Source organism: Pezoporus occidentalis, unplaced genomic scaffold, assembly GCF_034315485.1.
Source record: "Pezoporus occidentalis ecotype Australia unplaced genomic scaffold, CSIRO_AGI_Poc_V1 ctg7, whole genome shotgun sequence".
NCBI lineage: Eukaryota > Metazoa > Chordata > Aves > Psittaciformes > Psittacidae > Pezoporus > Pezoporus occidentalis.
In genome coordinates, this window is record NW_026916052.1 from 4,039,238 (window position 1) to 4,052,113 (window position 12,876).

Below are 12,876 nucleotides of genomic sequence, written 5' to 3' on the forward strand. Positions count from 1 at the left end.
TTTGTCCACACTGCTGCAATGAAGACAGTGTACAAACACACAAAGGTGGACAGAAAATCCCCCACCAGAAAAAAAAAAAAAAACACCAAAAAAAAAACCAAAACAAAACAAATGGGAAACATAACACACCTAGGACAGATTTAATATGTGATATTTGAATTAAAAAAACAACAAAAGAGTCAAATGAAATACCACACTAAGCTTCTTAAATGCTGGTACAAAAGTTATACTGTGTAATCAAAAACATAAAACCAAACAAAACCAACACCTAATCACCATATATATCTGGCTGATTACTTGAAACTGAGCTCTTACTTAATTCATTTTGGCTTTCTACTCAGACCACTCTCCCTCACCAGCAACACAGAAGCTCACTGCTGAACCCAAGACAGAAGCAATAATTTGAGGTGTGTTTGCTGTTACTATTAGAATTTTAGTTAGAGCTCAAAAACCAAACCAAATTGCCATTGCTTTTGTTTCTTTTCCCTTTCCAACTACAGGGTCTTGAACTGACTGAAGATGTGCAGTCAGAGAACAAAAGGAGATGCTCCTTCAATCGACACATTAAAATTTTCAGAGGATCAGAATTATTTGAAGGTGGAGGGGGTGAAGGGAAAAATAAAAATCAGGATTAAAAAAGGCTTTTTTGTATGATGAAGTTTCCATCCCTAGATTTTCACTGAAAGCACTGACCCTTCTCACAGATCTCTCCAATTTTATCCCTATCTCATATGAAGTATTCTATGATATTTGCATACACTAATGCAAAGACTACTGAAAGTCACAGATTTATCAGCAAGTACCTCTTGAGTAACTTCAGAAAGTCTCTTTATAATCTAGGCAAGCAAAATTAGGAACTAAATTTATTTTACTCCCACAGTACAGCATTAAGTTGTGCACCTTCCCCCTACTTTTGTCTCCGCTTGCCTCCCTTTGTCTTTCACACCTTTCAGACCCTTTTCAGTGCAGGTATGCTTTGCAGTCAAGACACAAATCTGCTGTTATACAGTGAGGACTAGGGTGGCAATTTAACTTTGACAGCCATCAATGTAACCACTCATTCTACAGCTCAGATGAAGTAATTTGACTTAATTTACCTAGCACTATTTATACTCTACTAAGACAAGTCCAAGCTAATGAATTTTTTTTCCTGGTCAAGCTTTAGAACCAAAGCATTTGTCTCCAGCCCGCTAACCTTCAAATTCACTGAAGTTCCACTCTTTTATCAAATTTGTTGCTTTCCCCCTCTCCTCCTGTTTCTTCAGCATGACATCTGAAAGAACCTCCTTCCAATTTTCTTCAACCTCAAACTCTCCTTAGTTCATTTCTTGCAACTAGGTAACATCTTTCACAAACCACAAATACAGCTACCACTTCCTTAAGTTATAGGTTGGAGATTAGATTCAAACTACAGAGTTGCAGTAATGTAAAGCAGCCTTTCACAAAGGACAGTCCAGAAAAACAACTTGTTTTTAACAGCCTGGGAATGCTATTAGCAAGATTATATAAAATATACTTGCTTGCAACAACCACAAAGCTGGACTTGACTTGGGAAGCCCTTCTGGGTGCTGTAAATGAATGTTTTCACAAGACAATCTTTTTTCTCTCTGTTTCATGCTTATCCATTTTAGTTTAACATAAAGAATGCAGCACTTTATCTTTGCTTTCTCACTGTTCCCATCTTTGTCACCCCAAGTCTTTTAGGGGTTATTGTTACTGGTTTATATTAGTTATATAAACTGAGTGACTGATTAAGCCCTGTCAATTTCAGATTTGACGCCTACCCTTTCACTGTTTAATTTCCATTCTCCCAATTACATCGTTTATATTCAGGCTCTTTGCATTTCATCTTCTCCACTACTGCCACAGTCTAATCTCTGACTTTAACAAACTCCCTCTTCCACAGCCAGATTTATTTTTTTAATAGCGGAATCTGAATATTTAACTTTTGATACCATTTTGATTTTGTCAAGTATCCATCCACCTCAAAGCAATCCAGTAGTTCTTCAGATGGAAGACACCTTTCAGCCTCTCATCAGCTTCAGAATGTACATGAAAGACTAGTATTTGTTTTCTTAAAGCACCTTCACTTGCATCTTCTCCCACTCTTTCTTGGGAAAAGTGGGAGCCTGTTATAACTGATACAAAGCTGTCTAATTGTAACATTTTCCCTGCTGAAAACTCCACTAAATCTTTCCAAAACCTGAATAAAAGGTGAACAGTCGTGGTCTGCTGTGACTTTGATGCCACTGTCATTTGTTTACATTCCTCTTCTTCCCTAATCAACCTGGTGAGTAATACTTGGATCGTAAATTCTCTAAAGCAGGACTGATGTGTCTTGTTATGCTTGTTCGGTTCCTAGCACAACCGGGTCCTTTCTCTGTACGGGCTACCATGGCAGCATTTCTGCAATATATGCATGTGTCTTAAGTAAATATAGAAATATATTTTGATTTTTCCTCTTAGAAAAATCTGCAGACAAAGAAGTTACAATAATTAATTAGTGAGGATACCTGCACTAGCACCCCTTTTTCAGGAAGTGACCATTACAGTTCATCAAGTTACACACTGCAAGGTTATTGTCTTAATTTCACAGACAACCCAGTGGATCTTATGTGCATTCCCAGACAAAACTGAACTCCCCCTGTGCTTCTGTAGAAGTCTTACACATGTGACAGCAATAGCATCAGACTACATATAAGACGCTGGAACATCTGAGAACTTATGTTTCTCTTTACAGGGTAATTGGTTTAGCTTGGTGCAAAAAGTACAGTTTATTACCATTGTTTATTACCATTTTTGTGGTTACAGAAGTTGTAAAAGTAACAGGATCAAAATTAAAGTCATGTTTCTTTTTAATATGTTCACTTCAAGCATCAATCAGTAAAAATAACTGCTAACTGTACAATATTCTTTAATAAGCCACCCAACTTGTTTTACAAGGGCTCTTACCTTCTACAGAACAGAAGAGTAACTTCCTGTCAGATAATGTATCTTCAGAGCAGATTGTCCCTAACCTCACACACTACTCAAGAGAGGGCTTCTTATCACTGACATCATCCATTGACACAAAAGCAAACCTTTCACATGGGCAATCAATACAGGTATTGGTCTGACTCTCAACAAAAGTCGGTTAAACACTAAGAAAAAGACTAAGGTTTTCATCAGATAACCTACAACATGTATTTAAATCCCTTTACATGTTTTTGCAGAGAAACTCACCTGTATAACTCCTTCCATCATGTTCACCATCTTGTTGACTATTGCAATGACTTTATGAGTACGCTCAGCAGGAGTGATATCAGGTCTGTACTGGCTTGACAATACATACCGACATGTCATATATAAAACATATGTAGGTGACAGCTTAAAATGAACTGTCGAGCTATTTGTGTAATTTATAATGGCAGATAAAAAGGCATCTTCAGCTGTAGAGAAAGAGAAAAAAACCCTGCATGTCATAAAGTCAAAGACAGAAAGAAAATGAAACAGAACAATTCTATAACTTGGGGGAATAGAGGAATTCTTGGGGGGGAGGGGCAATTCACAGGAATTTGAACTCTATATATTTTCTACTGTGTACTACAGTTACTTAGGCACACTAACACATTCCTATATAAAGTTAAAAAATCTGATCATCACGAAACATTTCTGTACTACTTCCTATCTCTTTGCTAAAAATTTGCATCTTCAAGGGGAACAGGAAAACGGAAGATTTCTCTTGTCCATTCCCTTCCTACAAAGCTCCCCTATTAAAGGGAATTTTATACTAATTAAAAAATGTCTTTGCTTGCTCACAAATCTATTTTGTTTCAAATATTTGAATTCTGGACAATCTTTAGTATGGTATTTTTCTACTAGATCTGAGACTTTAAAAACCTGGAGACCAAGATAACGAAAAAAAAAACCAAACCAAAAAAACAACAAAAAACAGAACACTAAATGAAAATTTAAACCAAATCAGATTTTATATAAAGTGGATTTTTGACCAAGATGCAATCTATTATCCAAGCCATGGAGAACTGTATAGAAGACAATGAATTCCATGTAGAAAGGTGGGACTAACAATTTTTTCACAGTTAAATTTGTATCTGAAGATAAAAGAGTTGAAATACAATTAGAATTAGATATGCATGAACTTGCCTCAATATCCAAAATGTCTGTTCACCCTCCCCAACAAAATAAATTACATTGCTGGATTAGCTATCATCTATTCAATCATTATTCTTTTCAATGTTTGTTATCCTTAAGTTTTCAAACTGAATGAAATACTACACTACAGAAAAACATGTTAACAGGTTAGCTTTGTAACTTCACAATTTACTCACAGCTTTCCCTGAATTCAATACTGGCAGGCAGTATCAGTTCTGGTCCATGGGTATCCTGAGATCTAAAGAAAGATGACAAAAACTGAAACAATCCACATGGGTGATATCAATTTCACTGTAAAATGACAGATTTCTCTAAATACACTGGTTCCAAACGCTGACACAATAGCCTTCCCCAAAATTATCCTTTTGTTACCTTTCCTCTAGAATCATTCAAGCTAGATTTGCCTGCAACACAACAGATCAAAATACAGACTCTTCAACTGTGGAGTCTGTGATATTAATGAACATCCTCCTCTGCACTGTATGGCAGACTGATAGGATCAGTTTGCCATCTGCCATTGACAGGATTCAAGTAACAAATTACTCATGGATGCATGAAAGAAAGTGAATGAAGCTTCACCTGAAACATCAGCTTGGTTACAACAAATACTCTTTCCCATCTTTAATAGCAAGAGCCCTAAATTGATGAGAACTTAGTCAATTTATTTTACCTTTCTTCTGATGAGCAGATAAAATCTAGCCTCTGCCCTCACTTGTCTGTTGCTATGCTATTAAGAAACAGCAGTCATTCCATGACCCCGAGAACTATGCCCTGACTTAAACTGACTGCAGCACTCTTGCTTATCACTACCTATCAGAGAATTCACAAAGGAGAAAAATGAACAGAAAATTGATTTTTATGGCATCTGCAAAACGTTAAGCACATATTTCATTACTCCCTTAAGAAAAATCATTAACAGAACTGTTCTCTGTAGTTAGGCACCTATTTTTAGGAAACATGTAAAAGCTCAGTATCTTCTGCATGCAACAGTCATTTTTAATCACATGTAACACAATAGGTAGAGCTTTCTACTTCCCCCAGCAACTTTGATAAAAAAGGCATGTAATACAATTATGTAAGCCTCATTCTCCTGAGAATTACAAGTTATTCCAGGAGGCAAAGACAGGACACCAAAAGCCTTTATTCAACTACCTCCTATAGTAAAAATCCGCAAGATAACTTTGAAGGCTAATGTCAGAAAATCTAAAATTAAATTTTAATAGATTTAATCAAAAAACTAAAAGTACCTTTGGGGTTTGGTGTTGTGGGTTGTTGAGTTTTTTTATTATTGGTTTTGTTTGTTTGGGTTATTTTGGTTGTTTTTTGGTTGTTTTTTTGTTTGTTTTTTAAACTTGCAAAAAATTAAACCAACAGAGATCTCAGTTAAGCCATCCAGGTAATGCTTTATTATAAACAGCACTCAGCAAAATGAAGTTTTGGGAGCTGAAAGGGAAGGAGCAGCACAGTACTGCAATGCATGCGTTAATTTCTGCCAGTTTGGTTATATTTCAAAAATGACAGCACTCTACGAAGAACACTCAGCTGGTGTGTAAACTGTAGCATTTCCTCAGGTTTTATTGCTATAAATTTAAGATTAACTAATTTCTCACCACCTGCATGCTGTCAAAAGTGCATCATCTTCACAAAGAACTTAATTACTTTCAGTGAAGAATAACTAATATTCACACAGCATTATCTAAACAGAACTACAGTGACAACTCCAGAGAAATTCTTAATCTCTCCCTACAGGAATTGTAACAGACAAAGAAATAACTGGTTGGTGAACCAGTACAAATTTCAGCTGATGATTTATCTCCTTCTCTTTTGAACAAAAAGATAGTGATCCCTTTCAGCACACAGGAACAGGATTCTCAGTCTTCCCTCCAGTGGAAGAGAAAGCAGCATGAAGAGATGAAACGTGGTATGGATTAGTGTAATTGCTTAGAGAATTTCGAAAATTGGCTTTAAGAGAAAAATTAATATGAAGTAGAAAGAGGTAAGACTTCTTAAAAAAAAAAAGTTAGTTTGCCAGTAAATTAATACTCTAAGAACAGATGCAGTAAGTCAATTATTTCAGCTACCTTGGTTAAGTGTTTCCTTTAATTAATATGCCATTTTCTGCCTTTCCTAATCACACACAAAAGAAATACTCTCTAAATCAGCTTTGCAAATTGGAAATTTAGATAAAATAATTCTCTCTGTGCTTCCAATATGATAGCACCCACTCAACCTGCTTTGTTAATCCGTGCATTTTAAATATATGTTGTCTTTTGATATTGCTTTTATAGAAAAATCCTCTCTGTAGCGATGAAATTCTCTGAGCTAAACCAGTCTGAAAGTCTGGTTAGGATATGTCTAGCAAGGCCATAAAATATTGATTAGGGGTTGCCTCTTCTCTATAGTGTCAGGTAATATTACACTTCTAAATTGCGCTAAAAACAGTAACATTCTCGAGGTATTTCTGGATTCTCTCAGATTGTCTATGATAAAATGCATTAAAAAAAATAAAATATATTCTCTCCCTGTGTGGTTGCAGTGATGTCAGCCAACTACCAGCATCTTTGGATGTATCCCACCAGGTCTTCTCCATTTATGACAGAAAATAGAGACAATTTTTGAAGCAATGCTAATATTTTAAAAAAATTGTCTAACAAGGAATTGAGATCTTTTGGATAGGAGCAAGTTGAAACTGAACATGGTATTATGAATACACAGACACTGAATAGCAAGAAAATGGCACATGACTGGAAGTCGGTGTTTTTCACTATAACTTTGGAACCAAGTGAATATGCAAGACACAAAAAATGTTGTTCTGTACTTCATAAAAGGGCTTATGAGCAAAATGGGATACCATTTATCTACCTAATCACAGGCACTACATCATAAATGCAAAAATCAAGAAGTATTACATGCATTTATAAATTACGTAACATTCAGAGGTATTACAAGCATTCAGAGGTAGCTGAAATTCTTGCTCACATGACTTGCCAACAAGACTACCGTAGAAATGGGAATGACCTTTTTCCTCTCCTGAGTAAACCACATCATCTTGCCACCAACATTATTAAAGTTATTTCATATGACATTCCTAACTACAAATCATTGTGACATGACTATCAGCTTGGCTTTACAAAAAGAGAACTACAAATAATAGAATATTGAAGGAAAATAATTATTTTTTTTAATATTCTGAAGTTTTTTTGCTTTAGTTGTTAATCCTAGGTTTTATTTGGAGGGAAGGTGGGTAGTGACAGGACATGTTTACAAGGGTATGTAGTGACAGGGCAAGGGTAACTGCTTTAAACTCCAAACAATAAATTTATATTAGATATAAGAAATAAATTATTCACTATTAAAGTGATGAGGCGCTGATAGAGGTTGCCCAGAGAAGCTGTGGCTGCCTCATCGCTGGCAGTGTTCAAGGCCAGCTTGGACAGAGCCTTGAGCAGCCTTCCCTAGTAGAAGCTGTCCTTGACTGTGGCAGGGGGGTTGGAACTAGATGATCATTAAGGTCCCTTCCAACCCAAATCATGCTATGATTCTATGACCTGAAAGGAAATCTCATCTTCCATTAGGAAAATCAGAGTTTAAACTATTTTCACATACCACTTTATCTATCAGAAAAATGTACCTGTTTTTTTCCATTATGAGAAGTAATGGGTTACACATTTCCTACCTGCTTTCCTGTCTGCGGTAATCTTGCTGCTGTTCTATTCTAACCATCGGCTTCACCATTCCTCGTTCGGCTGTGCTGGATGCTGATGATGTCCTGTCACCATCAAGCCTGCTGGTGCTCTAATTCAAAACAGCAGGACAGGTGCTTAGCATGCAAACATTGGATTAGCCAGTATTTGTGCCTGGCAGTATTAAAATGAAGTGTCAATTTCAGGCTTTAAAAGAGATGAGAAAACAAAACAGAAGAGTACAGCACAGAACCCAAGCAGCTCAGCAGGTGTTTTTACCACAATGAAGAATTTTGAAGAGTACACTTGAAAGTCAAAAGATGACAGTGGTCAGTGAGAAGCAGCTATTTGTTAATGCACTGCAAGAACAGATAATGAAACTGTAAAACTTATTTATTTAAAAGTTGTGTGGTTATCAATAAAAAGTAAGAATGAATTATTAATGAAAACTTTAGCTAAGAGACAAAGTGAAATATATTAACACAATTAAAACTGGCTATGCTCCCCTACTCTGCCTCTGCAATAGTTTCCAAGCACTTACATTTCTAATCCATGCCACCATTTATCCTGCTCTTAAGGAAAGGCTGAGCTGCTAGACAGTACATAATTTTCCAGGGCAAGAAGTGGCAATTCAAACAATGCCATTTTTAATGTACAATTCCATGAGTTGTTTTCTTTCAGTGTCACAAGCTCCTTAGTAAGAAGCTTTAAATTTATCACTTCCAATTACATCAAACCCTACCGGGAAAGGAAAAAACATGCTGCTTTAAGCAGCAAAATATATAGCAATTATTTTTCAGTGTAACAGTTGAAAACAAACCATTAGTAAAATAAAGCATTACCACATTTCCCAAGAAATTTTTAGGACTAAATAATTTGCTTTGACACAAGAAAACCTACCAAAAAATGCATTTCAAAGCAAGAGTTTGAACAAAGCTATTGTTACCCCTTTACCACATAGAAGCAGCAAACTCTTAAGAGCAACCGTCAGAAAACAAGTGATTCAACCAACAATTTAACAAGATGTAATGTACATTCTCAAATAACAAAAAAAAAACAAATAAAAAAGAAGTTTCTCAAGCTTTCCTAAGTCCACTAGAAGTATTTTTCTCATGAGTCTGAAAGGACTATGAGCTATGCTATATAACAATGTCACAAACTCCACCTCTCAGCAATTTTGAAGCATTTTAAGTTTGCAGTGTTCCTTGGGTGTTTTTTTTGCCATAATGTCACTAAATAAATACCTATCTGAGGTAAAGAGTGCAATGAGGATAAAATAAAGCACTGTCACAAACAAAGCTACAAGAAAGGAGAAAAACTGAAACTGAAGTCTGTGGCAAGAAAAAAAAACAAGACTAACATATTCAGAAGCTATCAAAGTATTATTAATACCTACACTGCCATTCCAGTATCACAAAATTTCTTTACAAGTACTTCAATTTGATAATAGTAGTAATAAAACATAAAAAGAAATAACTTTCTGGGAGGACTACTATATTTCATGTTGTTGAAATAATTCATTCTCTCATTTCATCTGAGGCATGTGACCAAAGCACCAAGAAAGGGATTAACCAGGGTGTCATTTTACTCTGCTTTTAGAATATGTAACTCTGGCACAGAAATTATTAACAGAAAGACAATGCAGAAAGAAAGCAAGAAAAGATTATCACCTCATAAAGAGTTTAAACAGTCTCTGCAGTCAGAATTTTAGTCAGCGTGTACACAGAAGCTGTACTGAAGTCAAAAAAGTCACATTCATTAAATTTTAAAAGCCTAGTTAAATTAAAATCAAACGCCCTTTAAAATTTTATATAAAACATTTATTTACCCTACTGCAGATGACAGTCATAGGCTACATATAGGAAATAATGATGTATGACTTATACCATTTCTAACATGAATGTCTACCTGCATGAAACCTGCCTTCTAAAGGTCAGCTTGGGGAGAAACAATCCCAGGCTGGAGAAATTTCCCTTTCTAAAAAAAAATTAGTATTATTGGCATGGAACACATGCCAAATGCCTAAACAGAACAGTTCTGTGGGGAGGGAAGACAACACACATGATACCAAAGCCCACCCACAGCAGGAAATGGCTGGGGAGAAGGATGAACCAGCTGCACTTCACCAAATGCTACTGATGTTTTAATTTTGACCTTACACATGATCTTTCGTTATTTACTGCTAATTTAGTCATAATACAATACCTTGCTTGCTGGTAATGCTGTTCCACTGTGAACATCTCCCTCCAGATCAAATGTGGTTTCCTGAACAGCTCTACAAGCAAGATAACATTTCAAGTAAGTCTTGGAAACTACATCATTAAACATTTAACAAATAAGGAACAGAGTAGCTAAAACCAGTAAATTAAAATTCAAGAGGTATACCATAAGTCCAGTTAATACTTTTTAAAACACTGTATCGATTCAGGATATAAAAACACCTACAGATATCTATACAGGTAATTTTCTTTGGAGAAACAGATTCTTGATAACTTTTTTCCCAGTTAAATGAGAAAATAGAAATACACATAAACGATATAAAGATAAAACCACATAAAAATATGTTCAAGGTATTATGTTCCCTTGTAACAAACTCGCTACAGTTTTTTGCCCAATCCTTCAGTACCAAACATACCTTCTTGATAATGTAAATAATTCATAAATCATAGCAATAAATTTTATTATCTGCTTATTTTAAAGAGTTTGAAAAATATTTGATTTTTCAAACTGCAGTAACCCTTTGCCAGTGATTTTGCTGTCCAGGTGTAAAGTTCTGCAGTAGTACCGTGCTTTGCAGTTGACTACATAAACCTGAGAGATCATTTGTTTATTGATCTGCAAGCTTGATGTAGAGTGAACTCAAGATTTAAGGAGAAATATTACAGGACAGCTGAATTCCTGGAGGCCTTCCAGCAGACTGGTCCTACAACAAGGACGCAGCGTACTTCCACATTAAAATGAACTTGAGAAAAAATAATAGTTAAAACATACACCTATACTAGGTCTTACTAACTAAAATTGTTTCTCCTGTGAATTTCTATGGCCACTGAATAGAATACCTGAGCCCCTGCAAGTCACTAAACCTATAACCAGTGTTTTTATTACGCACCTATCAATAATGTGAATATACAGAGAAACAACAGGATGGACTCTGGGACTGCTGGTCTTTGAAAAACAGTAATCACACTGCAAAAAGTTGTTGCTATATTGAGACATCTAAGTCCCTATCCTGACTGTCTCAGTTCGTGACTATGCTGCTTGATTTCCAAATCCTTCTGGGGGAATTTTTAAAAGTTACTATCTGACAAAAAAAAACAAGAACCAGGCTCTCTGAAAACATTCAGTGACTTCTTTACTTTCCCTGGAGATTGGATGAACTCTGAAATTTATTAAAATAAGGTGTTCCACTGTTTTTAACACAGAAGTGAGCATCAGGAAAACTTGTCTGAATATTTCACAATGAGAAAGACTCTTGCTAATCCTAGAAAAAGTCACAAGGTGGAGCTCAAGTATTAAAATAGTTATATATTTAACACTTCAAGAAGCTACTCAGAACTCATTTGAAGTCATACTCTAGACACAGGACATTTATAATACCCTCATTATTTTTTCGAGAGCTCCCAGTTTACTTACCCAGTTTTGTGTCTAGGACCTTTGACCATAAGACTTGCATCAATAGGTCTTTTAGAAATAATATGGTCTTGAGTGGGATCCACAAACTTAAATACATGAGATGACCCAAACTGAACCTTCATTCCACTTTGCAGCATAGTGGTTTCTGAAATACGCTGACCTTCCACATAGGTTTCAGCATCAATGCTTCTTGGAGTTACAGTGACAACCCCATCCATATTAGTGAGGTCACAGTGATGAGGCTGAATTCCTGGACCAAATAACTGGGAATAGAATTAATTAACATAGAATAAGCTAAATTATACAGCAGCAGAAATTAAAACAAAATGAGCAGTTTACCATTTTTACAGACTAGTAACTTCACTTGCTTATGAATTTAACACAGGTGAGTGGTACTAAAATTAGTTGAGTTTCACTCCAATTTTCCTTGCAACAGAGATAATAAAACACACAACTAAAACATGCAGCAGAAATCCCTTAATGAAAAGGTTTTCCCTTTTTTGGTCATATGCTGTTCAGAACTGTTTTCTTCCACTTGCTGTTTTGATGTAGAATCTCACAATGCAAGTATTTGAAGTCAGCCACCTGCACTGATGGGGACCCAGGGTGCTATAAGAGACTCTCTGGCATGAACTTCATGCAGCCATGCTCGTTTAATACATTTACAAAATCCAGCCTCGCTCAAAGGGGCTGGAAGCCATTAAGCAGTCACAATAACACTGGTAAGTACCAGTGGACCCACCGTCTGGTCAAAGAAAAGAAAACCCCATTTTAAGTAATGAAACCTTTACTTTCCTCTAAGATCACAAGAGAGGAAATAAAGTCAGAGTTATGACCATTAACATGAAACTGCAGCAATATTTAACCCTTCTAGCTTTGTAGGGTATCTACAGAATATTTTACTTACCCAGTTACTACATTTACACATAACTGACCAAAGAGTGGATAAGTTCTGTCATCTGAGCCTGCTTTTTTCCATACCTGAATGGAATTTTCATCAAATTTTTCAGTTCCAACTTCAGTGACACTTAACTGTAGACGATAGAGCTTTGGCTTATCTCTGGAGTCAGAGCCATCTGTACAGCAAGTGAAAAAAATTAATTTGCAAGTTAAATTTCAAATGCACAAAATTTCTATGTTGTTGCAATTTAGTTCAGAATAGCAATGTTCACCAAAATTAACTGAGTGACATTCTTTCGAGATTTGTTAGGAACTTAGTTGCGCGCCACCCATCACAGAAAAAGCATTCAACACAAGAGCATTCAGTCCTATGAACATTTTGCAGGCACGGGGATAGCCTTTTATTAAATCTCAATACTTGACTCTATAGAGACATACAGCTAGTATCACTGTACTATAAAAAAGCAATGCTAATAGGAGTATCTTCAGCAACTTAGACTGTATGCAG

At 35.9% G+C, this 12,876-nt stretch overlaps 1 protein-coding gene across 26 annotated transcripts in view; it reads right to left on the reverse strand.

Annotated features, from left to right (window-relative positions):
• AFDN (afadin, adherens junction formation factor) overlaps nt 1-12,876 on the reverse strand; it is a 113,991-nt gene that overhangs the window by 49,560 nt on the left and 51,555 nt on the right. For all 26 annotated transcript variants that reach the window (XR_009969091.1, XM_062641818.1, XM_062641814.1 and 23 more), the window contains 6 exons: nt 12,450-12,544; nt 11,469-11,731; nt 10,041-10,110; nt 7,829-7,947; nt 4,329-4,390; nt 3,223-3,428 (listed from right to left, as the gene is read on the reverse strand). Coding sequence is in view for 25 of the 26 variants with exons in the window: in XM_062641818.1 (XP_062497802.1) it covers nt 3,223-3,428; nt 4,329-4,390; nt 7,829-7,947; nt 10,041-10,110; nt 11,469-11,731; nt 12,450-12,544 (815 nt within the window). In the remaining variant the exon portion in view is untranslated. The remainder of the gene's footprint in view (nt 1-3,222; nt 3,429-4,328; nt 4,391-7,828; nt 7,948-10,040; nt 10,111-11,468; nt 11,732-12,449; nt 12,545-12,876) is intronic.